At 35.2% G+C, this 21,492-nt stretch overlaps 1 protein-coding gene across 3 annotated transcripts in view; it reads right to left on the bottom strand.

The window, feature by feature from the left end:
* Positions 1 to 1,432: 1,432 nt before the first annotated feature.
* Positions 1,433 to 21,492, bottom strand: part of LOC113515212 (WW domain-containing protein tag-325-like) — a 178,256-nt gene continuing 158,196 nt past the window's right edge. For 2 of the 3 annotated variants that reach the window (XM_052895858.1, XM_052895859.1), the window contains exons 9-13: positions 13,707 to 13,844; positions 8,199 to 8,374; positions 6,259 to 6,397; positions 4,770 to 4,875; positions 1,433 to 2,736 (exon numbers count right to left, since the gene is read on the bottom strand). In XM_052895858.1, coding sequence (XP_052751818.1) covers positions 2,535 to 2,736; positions 4,770 to 4,875; positions 6,259 to 6,397; positions 8,199 to 8,374; positions 13,707 to 13,844 — 761 coding nt within the window. In that variant the 3' untranslated portion in view covers positions 1,433 to 2,534. The remainder of the gene's footprint in view (positions 2,737 to 4,769; positions 4,876 to 6,258; positions 6,398 to 8,198; positions 8,375 to 13,706; positions 13,845 to 21,492) is intronic. The other variant, XM_052895861.1, reaches the window with a different exon arrangement.

The following is a 21,492-nucleotide window of genomic DNA, read 5'->3' as shown; positions in this document are numbered from 1 at the left end:
CCACGTTAGGCTAACTGACCTGTCTTTTCATTCTCACCTATCATCTCTCTCTGGTGCCCCGCTAGTGTTAACATCCTTATCATTATCAGATATGTATTTTTTTTGGTTGGTGAAAGTGGTATGTTTACCCCGCCTGCGCTAACGGGATACGCTGGCGGTGCACCAGTGAAGGGTGATCGATGAGAATGAAAACAGGTCAGTTAGCCCATCATGATGAATTCATCAGGAATTAACCATGACAGTTTCCAGGGGGAACCGCGAAGAGGTCGACCTGGTTGGGTATATTGCTAGCAATGGGATTCTGTCTCCATCACTAACAATCCCTTTCCCCCCATCGGATATGTATTGAACACCTGTCAATGGCAAGTTTTTTTTTTGTGGCAACACTGACTACATGTTACAAGTACGGGTGGGTTATATTTATATATTTTGTTAACAATATCTAATTTAGGACTGATATACCTGAAGAAGGTAAAAGCCCTTAAAATATTAAAAAAAACAAAAAAAAAAACAATATCTAATTATTTGTCCAACAATGAATATGTTAAATATTTGTTACACAATATCGAAGTGAAGATACATACATATCCGATATGTATGTGTGATTTTGAAATAGGTAATGACCGTTTTCCCGCCATTAATATTCAGAGGAACTTTTTTTTTTATACAACTTAGAATGGCAAACAAGCTGACGGCCCACCTGATGGAAAGCGGTAACCGTCGCCTATAGACATGAGCAGTACCATGGACATAACAGAGTACACTGTTTCGCCCATGATACCCCCATGCGTTGCCATTCCTGAGGACTCAGGTGTTATTCCTCTGTACCCAGTAAATTCATGCCAACTTGCTAAGATTACTATAAGTAAAAGGATTTTTAAAATCAGTTAAGTAGTTTTTGAGTTTATACATTACAAACAAACAATCAAGTCTTTTCTCCTTAGGCAAGCAAACCCGGCAAACATTCATATGTCGTCTATATCAGGCGAGTTTAGAGCCGTCTTCTTTTGGAAGTCACTTAAAAACATAGTTTGCTGAATGCTTACTTCAGGCGTTTGATGCAGCATCAGCCTGGGAGCCGGTACAGGTGCCCAGCTGACGGTCCACCTGAACAAAACCCCCCAATGGTAAATTACAACAATGAACGACCCCATTCCTTATGGCCCTGTCCCTTAAGGGGAGTCCTATATTTAGGGGGAGCAGTGGACAAATAAAGGCTGATTGATGATGATGGATAAAGTATACTGATTTTTATAATTGGTAAACAAATAAATAGATTTGGCGACGAACAGGTCAGGCAGAAGGATATAGTACTGGAGGGACATGAAGTGAGCTGAAACAAGGTCGATGCCACTGGAAAATCACTGTGGACGCCCACTGCTCCATCTAGGGGATGAAGGAAATTAAGTAAAGTAAATGAAAACATAGTAGGTTAAAATAAGTGGTTTTATTTCACGTAACTTCATTTTCTAATATTTATTTTTCAAGCATTATTTGCGTTTATATATAATTCCATAATAATAACTATGTAACAAATAAAATTAATTACACACTATCAGCCAAAAATACAAAACTTTGGTTCCTAGCTTATTTATGATCATATAACATTACGTTTCTGATTGTTATTCAATGTTTGAGTATTTAACTGATTATAACTGAGTTGTCAACCATAACTTCTCTTTAATAAAGTCCAATTTATAACAACGGAGGGACTAGACCGTCACATTTGCATGCATCGCTTAATTTTACTATATACGTATATATATAACGAAGAACTAAGAGTATCAACACTCCACCGTATCACAACAATCATCCATGATGAATATTTACATCGCGTAAGGCACACAATACAAGCTGGCTTTGAGCCTAAACTACGAGTGACAGGACACATGTACAAATTTGGCCCCAAAAATAATGCATCTTCGTAAAACAGGATATATTTTGCTACATCACACGAAAACCATATTAATTTATTAATATTAAATATATCTTTATATATATATATATATTTATTTGAATATATTATTATTTCTAGAGCCTCGGACAGTCTTTCCGTAACAATATTGCTTCACAATCACAACACAGATTTTCATGTTCATTATAATAATGATAATTTTAAGAAACAAATTTGGACTCCGCATCTCGTTTTGTGACAGAGATCATAACTTTATAATAATTTTTCTTTCATTCTAATGGACTTTAATATACTACAAACACGATTCGTCACATATCACAATATCGGTCCACATACAAAAATCCGTTAGTCACTAATTACAAAATAATCCTTATTTTAACTCCAAAATCCTTTAGAGCACATCCGCTAGACTTGAATTACATAACTATATAACCCATAGTCATGCTTCACCATACATTGGAGTAAATATTTCCTTCTGACACGTATTTGGTAGTAATCTTTTATCGAGTCTATACTCTTTTTCGTTTTACACAGTAAAAACACTCCTTTGTTTACTAAGAAAAGAGTAGCTTCAAATTGGGGCTTAAAGTTCAGTCCGGGGGTCCCGGTAGATTCAGAGTCACACTTTCTTCTTCCCTTTAGTGTCCTCGCTGAAAATATCTTTGAGTTCGTTGAGTAGGAACTCGACGACATTGTTCTGTTGTATGCAGTCGATGGCGATGTTATGGGCCTGTTCAGCAGGCGCCCACAGTAACGTGGGTCCAAAAACGATCGCCAAGTTCGCAGTGTGCATGCGGTTGCGCTCGCTGTACTGCGTCACCCTGCATCAAGATAAATCGGTATCAATGCATATGGTACTAGAATAAAAACATTGTAAGGTTCAGTTTTAAAGGTAACATCATTTAATGTAAATTCATCATCATTCATCATTCTCCTTGGAGAAAATTGTTCAGCTGCAGAAATACTATTTTCCTATCTATTTCGGATTGTTAATTGCTAATCTTTTCTTTTTTATCTCGCCTGTATTGTATCTTAATGACACATTAATGACTTATTGTATCTCTTATCTCTAAAAAGAGATCTATTTGTTTGAAATTATCTGTTAGCAAGCGTTGTGATTTGTCTTTTATCGTGTTTCTCGTAATGATAATTTGGCTTCAGTAATGAATAATGTTTTTTCAATACTATTGTGGCAAACAAGCATACGGCTCGTCTGATAGCAAACAGTTAAGGTACGTCTGTAACACTTCCTGGTGTTACGCTTGCGGAGCCGACTCTTTAATTGTATATATAAATTGAATTAGTGTTACAGTCGTCCATAGGCTACGGTATCCCCGTTTATCATCAGACGGGTCATATGCTTGTTTGCCACCAAGATCATAGTACAAATCCATGCCTAACCTAGATAAGAAAAATTGATATTTTTAGAGAGATTTAACTAATGTAAAGATAGGTGAGTACAGATGAAAAAAAAAATAGAAGATGTTTAGTTATTTTTTTAATATACCTAGAAACGATTATACTAGGCATTATACCTATTAGCTTTAGCTGTTAACCATACTAATATTTGGTAAAAAAATACATTATTAGAAAATCATTCAATTCACAAAATGTCACTGTCAACGAATACAGGTTTACGCAATAATGAATGTAATAAACTTAATGAGAAACATGACATTTCGCGAAATTATCATTTCCCACCAAAAGTGTGACGATTATTGCTACAGAGTACTTAAATGCCATAGAGAAACCGCAATTGCTACAAAAGAATTCTGAAAATTATGTTCGCATAAAAAATATTATGACGTAATCGTTTCATGATTTTATGCTACTTTATATTTATTATTTTTTTTTATTTACAGGAAAACCATTAATGTAAATAGAAGTGGTTTAGAATTACAAACTAAGCCACTAACATGTTCTCACAAATAGTAATAAAATAGATTAAAGGCACATGATACAACAAAAACACGAATGAACAAAAAACAAAAATAATGAAAAACAAAGTAAAAATTTAGTAAATACTTGACTAAAATGTGGCCTTTTCATCAATGTAATACACACTCAGACAGTGTACGAATCAAAAAAATTCTTGCTCAGGTGACCTCTCGTTGATATTATATTTTCCGAAAATAAGTCAATATTAAACATTTTAGAGAGAGTTTTAGTCATAGAATTATAGAGATTTTGTCTATAATTCTATGACACTAGAGAGTCAAATATCTTTTTGATTTGATGGGCACATTGAATGTTAATTTACGCAATAGTTCAGAGCACTCGACCATACTGGAAGCTATTTTTATTAGATATGTAAATATCCGCAATTTCCCCACGCTTCTCGAGTGTGAGAAGAAGATAAATTTGATTTATAAATTATGTAAATATTTATTTTAATTTCTGTTTTGTTCTACTACTGCCCACTCATTACTTCCTATGCCACTGTGTTTTTTTTTTATGCAATTTAGAATGGCAAACAAGCTGACGGCCACCTGATGGAAAGCGGTAACCGTCGCCTATAGACATGAGCAGTACCATGGACATAACAGAGTATACTGTTTCGTCCATGATACCCCTCATGCGTTGCCATTCCTAAGGACTCAGGTGTTATTCCTCTGTACCCAGTAAATTCACGCCAGTAAATGTGTTAGGTTGACTGGAAGAGATCTCTTTTAGAGATAAGTTCGCCTTTGCTAACATTGTTATTAACTTATTGTTGTTATTGTATGTTTTAGTGCAATAAAGAATAAAGTGGTATTTTTAGTGTGCATACAGAATATAGTTTACTAAGTCTCCTATAGGTATTAATACCTTACTTTTTACAACTATGGTGTTACCATACTTAGTAAGAACTAACCTTAATAGATGTTCTAATAAAAATTTCAGCGTGTCCCTGTTGCATTGTGGTAACGCCTGTACTATATCTCTGAACTCTTTCACCTTCGCCTCTTTCGGTTTTATTGCTGTGAAACAAATCAAAGATTACAATGGACGGATGTAGGTATATAACAACAAAGAATAAAAATAATTAATTAGTGTTTATCTATGCTGATAAATATCAGATATTCCGCCTGATGTTAAGTAGCTACGGTAGCTCTAATATGTTTTTTTATTTTTATATAAAACATTTAGCTGTGTGGTCCCGGTATAGAATTGGCAACACTTTCCTTTATCGTAGATGTCTAAGCAACCAAGGGAACTTAATGGACAGCAGTCTTTTAAAACATCTCCAAAGCTTAACTGCGGAACCAACCTGCCTGCCAAACGTGGCAACTATTGGCAAAATCTCCCTTATGGGGGAGGCCCATGCCCAGCAGTGGGCAGTTAATAGCTGATACGATCAACTTAATGGCTGCAAGTTACAGATCCAGGGCAATCTTGAATCATTATACCCAGCAATTTTCGAACCTTCATTCATCTATCAAACCAAAATATAGTATGCAAGAAAAATGGTTGGTTATAGAAAAAGAAGACTTTATATTCTTCTTGTCGTCTTTAAAGAATTGCTGCTGGCAATGATGGTAGTGTAAAAAACAATAGTTTTGTTTTAGCTATATTTATTACAAGTTCAATAGTGGGGAGAAAGGGATTGTTAGTAATGGGCACTAATGGCCCCATTGCTAGCAAGCCCTGTCAGGTCGACCTCCACTTGGTTCCCTCTGGAAACCAATGTGATTGATACTTGTTGCATTCATTACGATAGGCTAACTGACCTGCTTTCATGCTCACCTATCCTATTCCTCACTGGTGCCCCGCCAGTGTATACAGATAGCGCAGACGGGGTAACCATACCATTATCTTCCATTAAAAAAAAAATTAAATAGTAGATACTTATTTAAATTACAGTCATCACTACATAGTATAAAACAAAGTCGCTGTCGCTGTCTGTCCGTCCATATGTATGCTTAAATCTTTAAAACTACGCAACGAATTTTGAAGCGGTTTTTTTTTAATAGATAGAGTGATTCAAGAGGAAGGTTTATATGTATAATACATGCAGAATATTGTAGAGAAACACTGATAAATTTAGAGGTTTCTAATGTGATGTCGTAAATAAACACATTTTTTAGCATTTCACCCGTACGAAGCCGGGGCGGGCTGCTTGTAAACAATAACAAGAACAACAGGGTCGTCTCTTGCCCGCCAGATGATGTGTGGGCGGGCGAGGTAGGGGCCTCGGGGCGTACCCCATTACCCCGGCTTCTAATCCGGAGGCGACTATCTGTGGAGGTCTGTGTATGCCGGCGTAGTGTCGTAAACAATATCAAGTACAAGTTGTTAAGTTGACAGAAATAGACTATGACGCTTCAGATTTTTTTTTTTTTTTAATTCAGACTTATACTTACAGCAAGCTGCGAGGACCCTATCGAAGAAGCTACAGGGTATGAGAGGTTCTTTCAGCTCCCTGAAGAACAGTTTCAGAGAGCCAGTCAGTACGTGGATATCCGTGTTGTTTTCTATCACAGAAATGTTATTTTGGTCGATCTGAAAGTGGTAAAGATATAAGATTAATAACATGCGTATGTTGCAGTTAAAACTCTTAACCAGTCAAAAGACGGATGTAATGGACACATACAATGCAGTTCATTTATATTTCTTTTTATTGTTATTTTCAATGAGGAGTTTCGCGACTGACTCTTGGCCACAACAGAATATCAGTGTTTTGCTCTTTTAAGGGCAAAGCAATAAACTGAGTTGTGACCATTTTGTGTTACTATGGCACACGCCTGAAGGAAGGGAAAGAAAGGAGATTGTTAGTTTATATATTTTGTTTTTTTTTTTTTATTTGTGCTTTTTTATTTTCATTCTTTTATCTCTTTTGCTGTGTATCATGTGTATGTTTTTTTTATTTATTGTAATTTGTGTGCTGTAAGTAATGTAAATAAATTATCTATCTATCTATCTATCTACTATTGACTAGCAAAATCAGTCAAAAGTACTTTTGACCGTATGCTCTAGTCAATAATACTTTCGACTGAAATAACAGTTAAAAGTACCTAACCTAACCGCAGGGGGGAAAGGGATTGTTAGTAATGGAGACTGAGAATCCCATTGGTAGCAATATACCCAACCAGGTCGACCTCCTCGCGGTTCCCCCTGGAAACTATCATGGTTAATTCCCGATGAATTCATCATGATGGGCTAACTGGCCTGTTTTCATTATCATCTATCACCCTTCACTGGTGCTCCGCCATCGTATCCCGTTAGCGCGGGCGGGGTTACCATGCTATTTTCACCCATCAAAAAAAACCTAACCGCAAATTTGCAGTTAAAAGTATTAATCACTACATAGTATAAAACAAAGTCGCTGTCGCTGTCTGTCCGTCCCTATGTATGCTTAAATCTTTAAAACTACGCAACGGATTTTGAAGCGGGTTTTTTTAATAGATAGAGTGATTCAAGAGAAAGGCTTAAAATTTCTAATGCCAGAGGGAGACTTTGTACAAAAGTCGTTTGTTTAGGTACCTCTGTCCCATTCGTATTTCAACCGTGAAGCAGTGGTGTTTGCATTTGCTGTGTTTCGGTTTGAAGGGTGGGATATGGCGTGAATTTACAAGGTACAGGGGAATAACATCTGAGTCCTCAGGAATGGCAACGCATGGGGGGTATCATGGGCGAAACAGTATACTCTGTTATGTCCATGGTACTGCTCATGTCTATAGGCGACGGTTATCACTTTCCATCAGGTGGACCGTCAGATTGTTTGCCATTCTAAGTTGTATAAAAAAAACAAAACAGCTATGTAATCACGGTTGAAAATTATATACAAGTAGATGTAACATAACCTAGTAGGTCAAAATTCTGTGAAAAAATGGATGAATGAAGCAATTAATGAATTTACGAATAAAGGAATAAAACAAACGATGAATTGTTTCAGTCTTTTTTTTATACAACTTAGAATGGTAAACAAACTGACGGCCCACCTGATGGAAGGGGTAACCATCGCCTATAGACATGAGCAGTACCATGGACATAACAGAGTATACTGTTTCGCCCATGATACCCCCCATGCGTTGTCATTCCTGAGGACTCAGGTGTTATTCCTCTGTATCCAGTAAATTCACGCCATATCCCACCCTTCAGACCGAAACACAGCCATGCAAACACAACTGCTTCACGGTTGAAACACGAATGGGACAGAGGTACCCAAGCAATCGACTTTTGTACAAAGTCTCTCTCTGGTCAAAATCGAATGAAAAAAATTGATGAATAAATAAATGTGCGCAAGAAAAGCTTCGGATTTACAACTAGCAACGCATAACTGTCAGTACAAAATGCAGCGTACCTCTAATCGTATTTTCTGCACTTGACTCAAATTCCCGCTGGCTCTGTACAAGCCGTCTGTGCACATGTTTTCCTCATTGCTTTCAATCTCCTTGATGCAGGTCACGACGAAGTTCGGCACCCGCGGCGACTTCTCCGGGCATACCTCCTCGAGTTTGCGGCCGAAGACTGGTTCATCTGAAGATTGGCGTTTGATATTTTAAAAAAATCTGTGTATAGGTCTATGATTTTTGTCAGGAATTAAAAGTAAAATAATTTCTTTGATGTATTTCATTGAGTCAAATGTAACGGTTTCTAAACAGCGGTATACACTGGCAGAGTACCAGTGAGGGATAACAAGGACAAAGTCTGGTTAATTCACCCATCGTGACAATTCTGTAAGTTATGGTTTCCATAATTTGCAGTGAAGCAGGTGAATCGACAATATTATGATGTTGGGGGGAAAGGGATTGTTAGTAATGGAGTTTGACGGCCCCATTGCTGCAATATGCCTTATTAGGTCGACCTCCACGTGGTTCCCCCTGGAAACCGTCGTGAACAATTCTTGTTGAATTCGTCATGATGGGCTAACTGACCTACTTCATCCTCACCTATCATCCTTCATTGCTGCCCCGCCGGTGTATACCGATAGCGCGGGTGGGGTTACCATTCCATTATCATCCGTTAAAAAAAAATATTATGATGTTATAGAAATCCATTAAATATATAAACATAACGTTAATGTTGAACTTTGAGATAAGTTTAAAATAAAAGAACAAAAATGTGAGAAAAAGAGGACCGTCAGTTTGTTTTCGATAGCTTGTTACATTTATTGTGTAACTAATTTTAACAACAAACGGTTACATAAAAAATTTAACAAGCCATAAAATCCTTTAAGATTATCCTTAAGATAAAATCAATAAGATATCCTGAAATAAAAATAAAAATGTGGAAAAGTGTAATTATGCATGAAATGAGAGGAAATTTAAATTTTCATAAATACCTAACAATACCCATTCGTGTTTCAACCGTGAAGCAGTTGTGTTGGCATGGCTGTGTTTCGGTTTGATGGGTGGGATATGGCGTGAATTTACAGGGTATAGAGGAATAACACCTGAGTCCTCAGGAATGGCAACGCATGGGAGGTATCATGGGCGAAACAGTGTACTCTGTTATGTCCATGGTACTGCTCACGTCTATAGGCGACGGTTACCACTTTCCATCAGGTGGGCCGTCAGCTTGTTTGCCATTCTAAGTTGTATAAAAAAAAACCTAACAATAAACGACAATGTCAACATATAACTTATGGGCTCCACGAAAATGCACTGGAAAAAAAAAAACACTAGCAAAGAAAGAACCTTGACAATTTACATACATTTGAGTTTCTCGTGATACCACGTAATGGTAATAAATTACTGGCCAAGACAATATTTTTAGCCTCTTATTTATAAAAACGTCAAACCTTTCATAAAACCTATTGACTTGTTTTGTCTCTTTTTTTAATGCTTAATTCTGGGGGGAAAGGGATTGTTAGCAATGGAGACTGAGAATCCCATTGCTAGCAATATACCCAACCAGGTCGACCTCCTCACGGTTCTCACTGGAAACTATCATGGTTAATTCCTGATGAATTCATCATGATGGGCTAACTGGCCTGTTTTCATTCTCATCTATCACCCTTCACTGGTGCTCCGCCAGCATATCCCGTTAGCGCAGGCGGGGTTACCATACCATTTTCACCCATCAAAAAAAATGCTTAATTCTTAATTTGAATGAAAGTGACAGAACATTGTGATAATTAATGTAGGTTTTTAGAAGATTTATAGAGAATCTTCACTCACACATCAACAAATCGTGAATTACAACAAAGCGTGTATTATAACGAATCGACAAAGTCGGATAACTATTGTTTATCTCCGGATCACGGAGTAAAAATATATTGCGTTGACTACTTATCAGTAGATCTTATATCTTGACAATATCTTACAAGAGACGACTACACCTTAAAAATATAGATCAGTTCCATTTGTCCCTACCAACGTTTCCCCATTGGCAGTAAGACTGGAATGTTATTCCACCTTTCAAGGTATGTCTCCAGAACAAACAGCGTTTTAAATCCTGAGCTGTTTTAATGCTTGGAACATGCAATGGGTTAGCAAAAATTTGTCTGGTCACCCTAGGGTAGGGAGTTCTTCTAATTATTAAAACAGGGGGTCTACCATGAAATGAAATTTCGAAATTTCGGGCTCAATTTCGTGTTTTTGTTCGTACCGAAATCGACCCGTAAATGGAGCTTAACATTTCGCTTGTCATAAATCCTACCATAAAAGTTCAAAGGAACGATATTTTAACATTTTTAATATTTTTAAACGGTACGTATCATGTAATTTTAGCATAAAATTTTTGTTTCGTTCGGATCCGAAATTTCGGAAAACATTTCATGGTAGGCCCTCTGATATGCCTAAAATGTGCATTTATAAAGGGCCTTGGAAAATTATTGGTGATGAGAAATGGGTGACAAAGAACATAAAGTAGGAGGTATTGCATTCAATGTAATAGATACAGGAGTAGAGTAAGAGGAAGAGAGTTCTTAACAGAACAATACCAAGCCTATGTGGCAATAAGTTCGAATCCTACCTTTATGGGAAGGCCTATGTTCAATAATAGAGATGTAAGATAAGGTAATTGATTATTTTAGGGGGGAAAGGGATTGTTGGCAATGGAGTTTGACAGCCCCATTGTCAGCAATATGCCCTATTAGGTCGAAACTACTTGGAGGTCCACATGGTTCCCCCTGGAAACCATCGTGAACAATTTTTGTTGAATTCGTCACGATGGGCTAACTGACCTGCTACATCCTCACCTATCATCCTTCACTGGTGCCCCGCCGGTGCATAGCGATAGCGCGGGTATGGTAACCCCACCATTCCATTATCACCCATTAAAAAAATTTATTGTTTTATCCACAAACATAGTACAACTAGCGTATAGCGATATTAAAATATGACAAATTCTCGTAAATCGTGAAAAATCACGAATCAATCAGGATGAATTCTCATTTTTTACGATTCGTGACTCGACTTTTATCATACGGTTGGTTTAATAATAAATTAACTTCATAGACCAATATTTTATTGGTTTAAAAGGGTCAACCTTAGAATTATCTCAACTTAATTATTAAAACACCACCAAAGCCTAACTGCGGTTGCCAATCCGCCTGCCAAGCGTGGCAACTACTGGCAAAACCCTCCAATAAAAGAGGCCTATATTCAGCAGTGAACAGCTAAAGGCTGATATGACGATAATGAGATCAAAATTGTGGAGACCCTTTTTCGATACCCGTTAATAGTACATTACTGCAGCGGCCAGCAACTGAGGCATTGATGAACGAACGTACAAATGTGGACCGAGGCGTAGCCGAGGCACACATAAGTGAGTTCATCAATGCCTAGTTGTGGCCAAGGCTTGTATAGTACTTTTCTCAAACAATGCGCGAAAATCAAAAACACAATTTTACTTTTTAAGTTTAATGACGAATAACGAACAATAATAATTTTTCACGCGCCATAATGTTCGTTTGTTTTTTTTTTTCAATAAACAGCTTTCTGTTTGCAAGCCAGTTCGAAATTTAAATAAAACTTTGTATTAGTTACGTCCTTGGTAGCCATGTTTCAAAGTAAAAGGTCATTTCATTTTTAAATTACAGGACAAATATGAGTTTAAATAGTAATTTATCTAGCCGCAAAACACGACAGATATGGATTTAAATACAACTTTTGCCGGCCGCTGCTCGCATGTATCTTGCCCAGTACGGCAATTTTGATTTATCTCGAAGAAGATTGTTAAAATAATGCTCACATTTCCAAGCATATTTGAGAAAAAAATATTTTTGATATTTGATATGAATATAATTCAGACATGTCCACACGTCTTTATAATACTCATAATAAAATTGAGTAACATTATTGTTACTCAATCTTATTGAGACATTAGTTTAAACAAAATAAACACACTCATACACCACTCCAAAACGCATGCCAAACTAGTTTTACAATAGAAAACTCAATGTACAAAAGACACAATATACCTAATTATTAATATATACTTTAATTTAATACTTTGTTAAAATTATAATATATGTGACAGAGTGTATAAATACTAAAATAAAATTAAAAAAAAAAACATAAATAAATAATTTACAGAATATACAAACCATCCACCGTAAATAAAAATAAAATAAGTCGAAATTTTCAGTCGTCAGACTCTTTTAAATATTCCAACATAGATATTGAATTTCGTGAACGAGGCGAAGACTCTACCCCTTAGGATGGGGACAGGTTGTATCCGACACGTAATATATTTTTAACGTGGGGCGAGTATACCTACAGGTCTCCCCATTTGCTACGCGTTTGGTAAATTTTTATGCAATAAAACGAGTACTATATGGTGAAAAATCAACCTGATCTGATTTCCAACCATGTATCCAAGGTCGTTGATCAACATTTGGTCTAGTCTAAAGACCTTAACCATCGATCTCTGGCCAAAATGGCCTTATTGTAAAGATGGACCATCTTTCACACCATATAGTACACGTACCGTTAAGCGACTCACGACTGATAGAGGTTATAAAAAAAATAAAACACTATAAATAAATTAAAGAAAAAATATTTTACATACATTAAAATAAAAAAAGCAAAATTACAAAAGCCAGCAATATTTCAACATCGCGATTCTCGATATTGTCTTAGGATTTTCCAGATTCTTCTGCATCGATAGCAATGAAGCACTGAAGCATACTTCGCACAAAATTGTTTGTAGATCTACATTGTACATTTATATTTATTATAATTTATAATTTCCTGGCATTTTCTATTAGAGAATTGACATTTCTTGTTAATATACAGGAAACAAGGGGTTAAGAGAATTATAAACCTTATCCTTTTTAACATTCATGAGCAATTCATCTTAATTCTATGCACTGTTTTTGGAGATTGGCGTTCCCGGTTTTTCTTCATAAACACGAAATATTTTTCAATTTCTAGATTTGATCAAAATCTATATTTCCTCTTATCTATCTTTCTCTGTAATCTGAACAAGCTACATTCCTTGTAATATATGACTAACTTTTGTATTCCACCATATTTCCAAATAAAATTATATAACTATTTATAATCTTCTGGCATTATTGATATAAAACCACACCAATGTTATTTCCAAATAAACACCATTAATTATATATCCAGGTATCTTCTCTCATTGATTCTCCAGGTTTTGCGTAGTCGTTAGTAAAAGCAGAATGTAGCTAAGACTGACAAATCATAATTGCACTACACTACACTACGCCGTCAAATTTTAGTATACCTCTGATGAAAAAGCCAGTTATATCTACATAAAAGACAGGTTTATTCTTAAATCAAATAATATGAGTACACCAACCATTCTATGTTATTCTAATATATTAAATACACTCCAACCATGGTGCATTATAAATAGCTAAAGCAACACACACCAGTTTAATAGCTATCCCAACCTTTATAGATGCCTTTCTTGACAAGGACCTCCATAGCTGGCCGTTTAGCGAAGAACTTCTTCAATCTACTCTTCACTTGTGTCTTCTGAATGGATATTTCCGTGGAGTCGCTGAGATCTTCATTGCTGCTGCCACCGACTGTAAGTCAAGAGTTCTTTAAAGTACAGAAAGTAGAAGAGCGTACACATAGGAGAAGATTAGAAAAAGTGAAAGTTGACAGAGATGAAGATATTTAAAAGAAATTGAAAGAATTGTTACCCAACAAAGCTATAGAGGACAGAAAATAATAGGTTATAAACATTAAGCATTTATTTCTTACTATCAATTAACATCTGCAGTGTTATTATAAACAGTTTGAATGTAATAATGTTTAACATTTGAAATAGTAAAAAAAACAAGTCCAATGTATTTAAAAAAGAACAATAGATGAAATTCGTTTTAAAGAACCATAACAATTCTGTAGCCAAGATAAAATTCAAGAGTGTATTTAATCGTAACATCTACAGATAAAATACAAACACTGATAACGATGTTAAATACAATTTACAAACGGTATCACAAGAGATGAATGGAATCAGCACACTGCACGAAGATTTAGATTATTGACAAACATTTAAAACATTTTCAATTGATTAAGACATTTCACTATAATAGTAAACGTTTGATTAATTACCTTGCAAGGGAGTCCTTTTAATTTTGCACAAATTTTTGATTTAATATTACAATATATCACTGTATCGCATTGACACTAAAATGTTTTGATGCAAAACGTGCACGATTCAAACTGTCGAATGCAACATGTGAGAAATGTATGATGATTTTTGTGTGTGAGAAAGATAAGTGTTATCGTCATCGATGATAAGTTAAAGTTGTCGTGCTTGCTACATCGTTCTAATTTAAGATCTGTTAGTAGTTGTGTCTCTGTAGAATTGAAATGTTATATCAAATTAAATGGAGTTCTTATCCATAGCTATATATCTAGCTAAATCGATACCAAGCAGTTATAATACGAATGTCTTCAACACCTTAGACAGATATGTGCAATATAACATAAATTCTTTTGGCGATATTGTTAGCGAAAAAGCATTGAAAATAAATTGGCATAAGTGTAAACTATGGGACTTTTCACCGTGTGATCCCAGTATAGAAAAGGCCACCATTTTCTGTCCCGTCGGTATCGTAAGAGACGACTAAAGTATGATAGGTAGCAGTATCGCTTTTAAAATATCACGAAGGCCTGACTGCGGTCCGTTTACCAAGTGTGGCAATTACTGGTAATCCCCCCCCCCCCCCCCTAGGACTATGGTCAGTAAAGGACAGTAAACCGCAGTCTGTGACTGTGAGATCTTTGATATATACATATATGTATATGTATATCAATATATATATAGATTATTTCATAACCGCCTTTATCATTATTATCCGCTAATAGTATTGTGGTTATACCCGCGTGGAATAAAAAGTAATAAGAGAGACTGCTGTCTATTCTTCGCCTTCTCTTGGTGACCTCTTAGGACACCCGCGAGAAAGGAAGCGGTGGCCTATTTTATACCGAGACCACATGGCAATTTAGCACATAGAATACTTTAAATACTGATTCACGCGGGCAAAGCCACGAGATACAGCTAGTAATTTATAAAGATGAAGTAGAAAGAAAGAAACGACTAAATGCCATTTTTTTTAATATATTTTTTATATTCAATGGCTTCAATATAGTTTAAAAAATATATTAATTAATTCTATAGAATAAAAACATAATAATTTCCAGTCATCCATTATTTTCGCTACTGTATGAAAGAGACAGAATGAGACAGCGATATCGGCCGATTTGTTATTTTACTCGTGCAGTAGACACAAATGCCCGAAGTTGAGACAATTAAAAAAAAATCGAAATTGATTCAACCTGGACTCGAACTTACACATCATTTGAAGTTTCAAATTTGATACCGGGGTTATAAATCGCATTGGGCGCCTACAATCGATTTTACTTTAATATTTGGCTGTTTACGTGTTACCAAATGTTTTTTTCAAAATAAATATATAAAAATATCGTTTTGATTTTTTTTTTTAACTATTTTTTCCCATTAGTAAACAGTAAAGGGTACACTTATATATTTTTTAATTTGATTTAAAAAATCAGGCTTTTAAGGGTTAAAGCAACGTGTCTACTACTACGCAATGTAGTACCGATGATGGTAAACAGATTGATGACTCATTTATTTATTTATTATTGACTCACCTTTGGCTAAGGAACCTCCATATTAAATATATCATATGACCTGAAGAATTTTTTTTTAATCACGTAAGATTGGAACAGATATGCAGAGAAAATAGAAAATGGGTATAATATGAGAAAAGGCGGGCAAATGCTCAGAACGACAAAAATGAGGTTAAAAAGGTGGCAAAGATATTTTTTACCTGGAACGGTAAAATTACTTAAATAAATCCCTGGCATTGTTGGAAATAAATGTCTGTCCATGATATTGATCATGGGTCGCACTAATTATGTCATTTACACCGCTAACCGCGATAAGTTATAATAATAGGCATGTATAATATCGGTACCACTCCGTTATCTGTATATTAAGTTCCTCGAAATATTATAGAGGAAAAACGAACATCACCCATTTCGGTATCGCCGACACTAGTCGAATATCCACGTTGATTTCGTCTGGGTTTTTCATATCGACCTTAGGCATTGAATAACCGACATTTACTACATCCGTTATTGGACTAATATATAGATAGTGCAATATATATATATTAGTATATATTACCCATCTATAATAAGTAAAACAGAAAGTGAGGTGTTAACAATTCAAGCAAAAGTTTATACGAATCAACTAAATCACATTTACTATGTTGGTATCTCGCTTCATCTAGTTACCATTCCCTATAATTGCATCTCTTTCTCGTAGACTTTCGAATATGCTCTACTAAAATATTGAAATTGTCATAAAACACGTGACATTGATATAAATTCAACATGGCGGATGCGTGGATGCCTGTATAATAATTCCTAATCTATGGTAGCTCTATAGGTGACATAGAATCTTAGTATTTCCCATTAAGGACATTAAATTAAAAACATTTGCAAGTACTTATAAGTAGGTAATATGTATTAAATCAGTCTAAAATAATTTAATAGTTGTTTTTAAATGAAAATCACAATACGGCTTAATTGAAGTCAAATTTTAATGCGAATTTGACGTATCTAATTACGTTAGATTGTTGTTCCTTTAATAAAAAAATAATAATAATAAAAAAAAAAAACAAAAATATATTAAATTAATAAAATAAAACATACGTAGAATAAAACTTTTTCTATACAAGTGATGAGATCTCAGAAACTTGTTCAACCTTGAGGGACGGTGCTTCACCGGGTTTGCCTTTGGACCCGGTACAGGCACTTCACCTGTTGTTAACACCATTGTTTGACCATCCATTTCCCCATAAATTACAACACAATCTCACAATATAGTTCTTGCACTACACTTGTATATTTTATAAGTTCTATTTATTATTGTGGGAAACATAGTACACCAGTTGATTGCTTCACAATTGTACCACTACTGCAGTAATTAAGAACATTATGGTCGTTAATCTACCTGATAGAGACATTATCAAGTTTTAATCGCAACTCGATATTGTCATATCTCTGAAATAAATGAAAATAATAATACTAACAAACTATATAGAGCAAAACAATGATATTTATTCGGCTTTTGGCCATTACAGAGTATCAGTGTTTTGCTCTTTCGAGGGCAAAGCAATAAACTGAGTTGAGAACATTTTGTGTTACTGTGGTATGCTAATGAAATAAAAAATTATGTTACTTTTATGTATTTTCCGTTTGTTTTTTTTTTTATATGTATCCTTTTATTTCTTTTTCTGTTTATGATTATATATATAAATAAGTAAGTTACTGTGACATGAACGAGTCAGGTTTGTGCTTGCGTCACAATCGATTGCTTGGGTACCTCTGTCCCATTCGTGTTTCAACCGTGAAGTAGTTGTGTTTGGATGGCTGTGTTTCGGTTTGAAGGGTGGGATATGGCGTGAATTTACTGGGTACAGAGGGGGTATCATGGGCGAAACAGTATACTCTGTTATGCCCATGATACTGCTCATATCTATAAGCGATGAATAAATGATCTATCATTATTGAATCAAGCTACAATCTATGTGCTTGATTCAAACCGCTTGACCGTTTACAAACACCTTAATGTTAACGTGAACCTTAGATCCAAACGCTTAAACCGATATTTGGACGCTATTTTATAAGCAACACGTTTGCAATAAATACAATAACATTTCTCTTATTCGAATTATCAACAACGTTCGTTGCTTTCCGCTTGTCGGCTTTTACCCTGTCAGAAAAGAAAAATGTAGACGTGATATTACGAAAGTACACGATTAGATAAATCTATTACGTTCAAACAAAAACATAATAATCAATATGTCATAACGAAATCCACACGCACATAACCATCATGTCTACCATGAAACACGTAATTCCGAAGCTTCAGACCCAAATGTCTTGCATATACGTTACATATAGATATATAGATATCCCTTTATGGAATAAGTCTGTCATTGTATATTAAATCTTTTAATGTGTCCAATATCAATTATGTATTTAATACTTAATTGAATTTTGTAATAAATATAAATATCTGTCACGCCTGTCTCCCAATAGGGTAGGCAGAAACAATGGAACGACAAATGCTTCGATTCAAACAAACCTCTTTCGCTTCTTCCACATTCATCAATCTTTTCATACACGCTCGCCGGTTATGGGTACTTTTAATTTGGCCCTTCATCAGCACGTCGCCTATTTGGTCGACATACGTCCGTCTAGGGCGGCCCCTACCGACATCTCCATTCATTCTTGCTCGATAAATCTCTTTCATAATTCTTCTTTCATCCATCCATTATAATTTTAATTTATTATATTAATTATATTATGACATTTATATGCATGTAATCTGTAGTCAATGTTGTGTACGCCTGCCATATGTATGCATATCAGCATTGTACACAAAAAATTTTTTTTAATTTATGTATAATATGTATACTGTTGGTGTGCCTAATTCGAAATAAATAAAAAATATGTACAATAAAGATTTTACAATACAATACATCGAAATAAGAAGTGTAAGGAGAGGAATGCTTTATTAGTCATAAACCAACTAACTATAAGCTACGTTCGGACAAAAAAGTGCCATTTTGACGACGTTTTGCATTATTTTAACGTGACGTTATTGTTTCGTCATCATTCGACTCTGGAATTTCGGAAACAAAATTCACAGTAGCTTGCCTTTGCTGCGCTCTAACGGAGTAGAATAAAATGTGTCGTTCCTTCCCTTTTAATCCAAAAGCTATAGTAAAAGACGATTAGAGAAACAACATAAAACAAAATACACAATTACAAGAGCGAAAACTAGATATTGTTACCAATAGTGAGAGTTTAATTGAAGTAGGAATTATTACAGAATATTATACTCTAGCACTCGATAAAATTATAAAATAACTTACACGAATTGAAACGCCGGAATCCTTCGGACATACATCCACAGAGCACGGTCATTTTCAATGTGACAACACCAACGATTCACAGACAAACTTTCTTAGAGCACTGTACAAGTGGATTATCAAGTATTATTATAAAATATTGAAGATATACAACGGTGTAGCATGCACTAACGAATGAGCATAATGAAGACGTCCGAGTAATAACTCCAATAGATCGTGTTACTGAGCAAATTTTAATTATTGCAATGGAATCTCTTCTGTTAAACACTTTCACCTTTTAAACGTACGAGTACAAACTTAAACAACCAACTGTTTAGAAAAAAATAGAATTAAATCTATCTAGTATCGTAACAAATTCAACACAAACATTAATGAAATCAACGATGTAGAAAAAGTTAAATTTTACAATAAAGAAACCAATTCTTAATTGACAAACTATAAAACAAGTGAACAAATGAAATACACGAATTTAAATGCAATATTAAAAGAAGTCGTTGCTACAGTGGCAAGGAACGACTGATTGAGGAAAACTAAAGTCACAATACTGAGAATGATTCGTCACTCGAACTAGGAAAACTGAATGTAAACAATAGTTAAATGGGTAGTTATTATATTTTTCAATATAATTAACAATAACTCAATTAGTACTTCTGGTTTTTGATATTGCGTTTACGAATCCTCTGTCCCATTCGTGTTTTAGCCGTGAAGCAGTTATATTTGCATGGCTGTGTTTCGGTTTGAAGGGTGGGATATGGCGTGAATTTACTGCGTACAGAGTAATAACACCTGAGTCCTCAGGTATAGCAACGCATGGAGGGTATTATGGGCGAAACAGTATACTCTGTTATGTCCATGGTACTGCTCATGTCTATAGGCGACGGTTATCACTTTCCATCAGGTGGACCGTCAGCTTGTTTGTCATTCTAAGTGGTATAAAAAAAAAACGAAATTGAAAACGTTACATTTTATTGTTGGTTTAAATTGTAATTAATGTTTTATACATAAGTACGTCCGCTGTGTGGTCTCGGCATGGAATCGTAAGAGTCGACTATGGGAGGGCATGGGATGGGTAGCAGAGTCCCTTGTAACACATCACTAAAGCCTAACTGCGGTCGCCAATCCGCTTGCCAAGCGTGACAACTACTGACAATCCCCCCTATCCCGCCGGGAGAGGCTTATGTTCAGCGGTAGACAGTTCAAGGCTGGTATGATGATGATGATGACATAGGTACGTCTATACTTCAATTATTTGCCGTGTGGTCCCGGCAAAGAATGGGCCACCTCTTTCTTTACCATGGGCACAGTAAGAGGCGATTAAGGTAATAGTCAAAGGATGGGCAGCAGCGTCTCTCTTAAAACATCACTAAAGCCTAACTGCGGTTGCTAATCTGCCAGCTGAGCGTGGTAAGTACACAATTCCATAGTGGACTGTACAATGGCTAACATGGTATGGTATGTAGACATAGATAATTAAATTATTTTGTACTTATTGCAAAAATATTACATAGATGAAAAAAAAAAACAAATAATAAATATATTACTAAATGATGTCATGACGTAATCATTCAAGATTTGTACATTTTAATTGACGTCAATGTATATTTATATTCGAGCAAATAAGGAGTTTGTTTCATATTCATTATATTTACCAGAGGGGACTTTGTACAAAAGTCGATTGCTTGGGTACCTCTGTCCCATTCGTGTTTCAACCGTGAAGCAGTTGTGTTTGCATGGCTGTGTTTCAGTTTGAAGGGTGGGATATGGCGTGAATTTACTGGGTACAGAGGAATAACACCTGAGTCCTCAGGTATGGCAACGCATGGGGGTATCATGGGCAAAACAGTATACTCTGTTGTGTCCATAATACTGCTCATGTCTAAAGGGGATATATATATATATATATATATATATATATATATATATATATATATATATATATATGATGATTATGATATTAAATTGTGTTAATAATATAATACAGTGATAATAAATCATATCAGTACTAAATTGTTTATGATGCATAAATAATCCAACGCAGTTGATTTGGTATCATATCGAAATAATATCAAATATACATCAAATATAACGCCACGTCTGTACGTTGATTTTCATTCGATTACAATTCAATTACATCGAACGTCAACCTGCACATTTATAATGACTAATTCCATTAGTAATTTAAACCTACACCAATTTGATTATGCTGGATATCTCTTAATCTTTCACTAAATTGCCAACATTACCTCGCATT

The sequence above is a fragment of the Galleria mellonella genome, unplaced genomic scaffold (genome assembly GCF_026898425.1).
Source record: "Galleria mellonella isolate WM207_F2 unplaced genomic scaffold, CSIRO_AGI_GalMel_v1 utg312, whole genome shotgun sequence".
Taxonomy (NCBI): Eukaryota; Metazoa; Arthropoda; class Insecta; order Lepidoptera; family Pyralidae; genus Galleria; species Galleria mellonella.
Note: the sequence above shows the minus strand (reverse complement) of the source record. Positions and strands in the feature narration are given on the sequence as shown.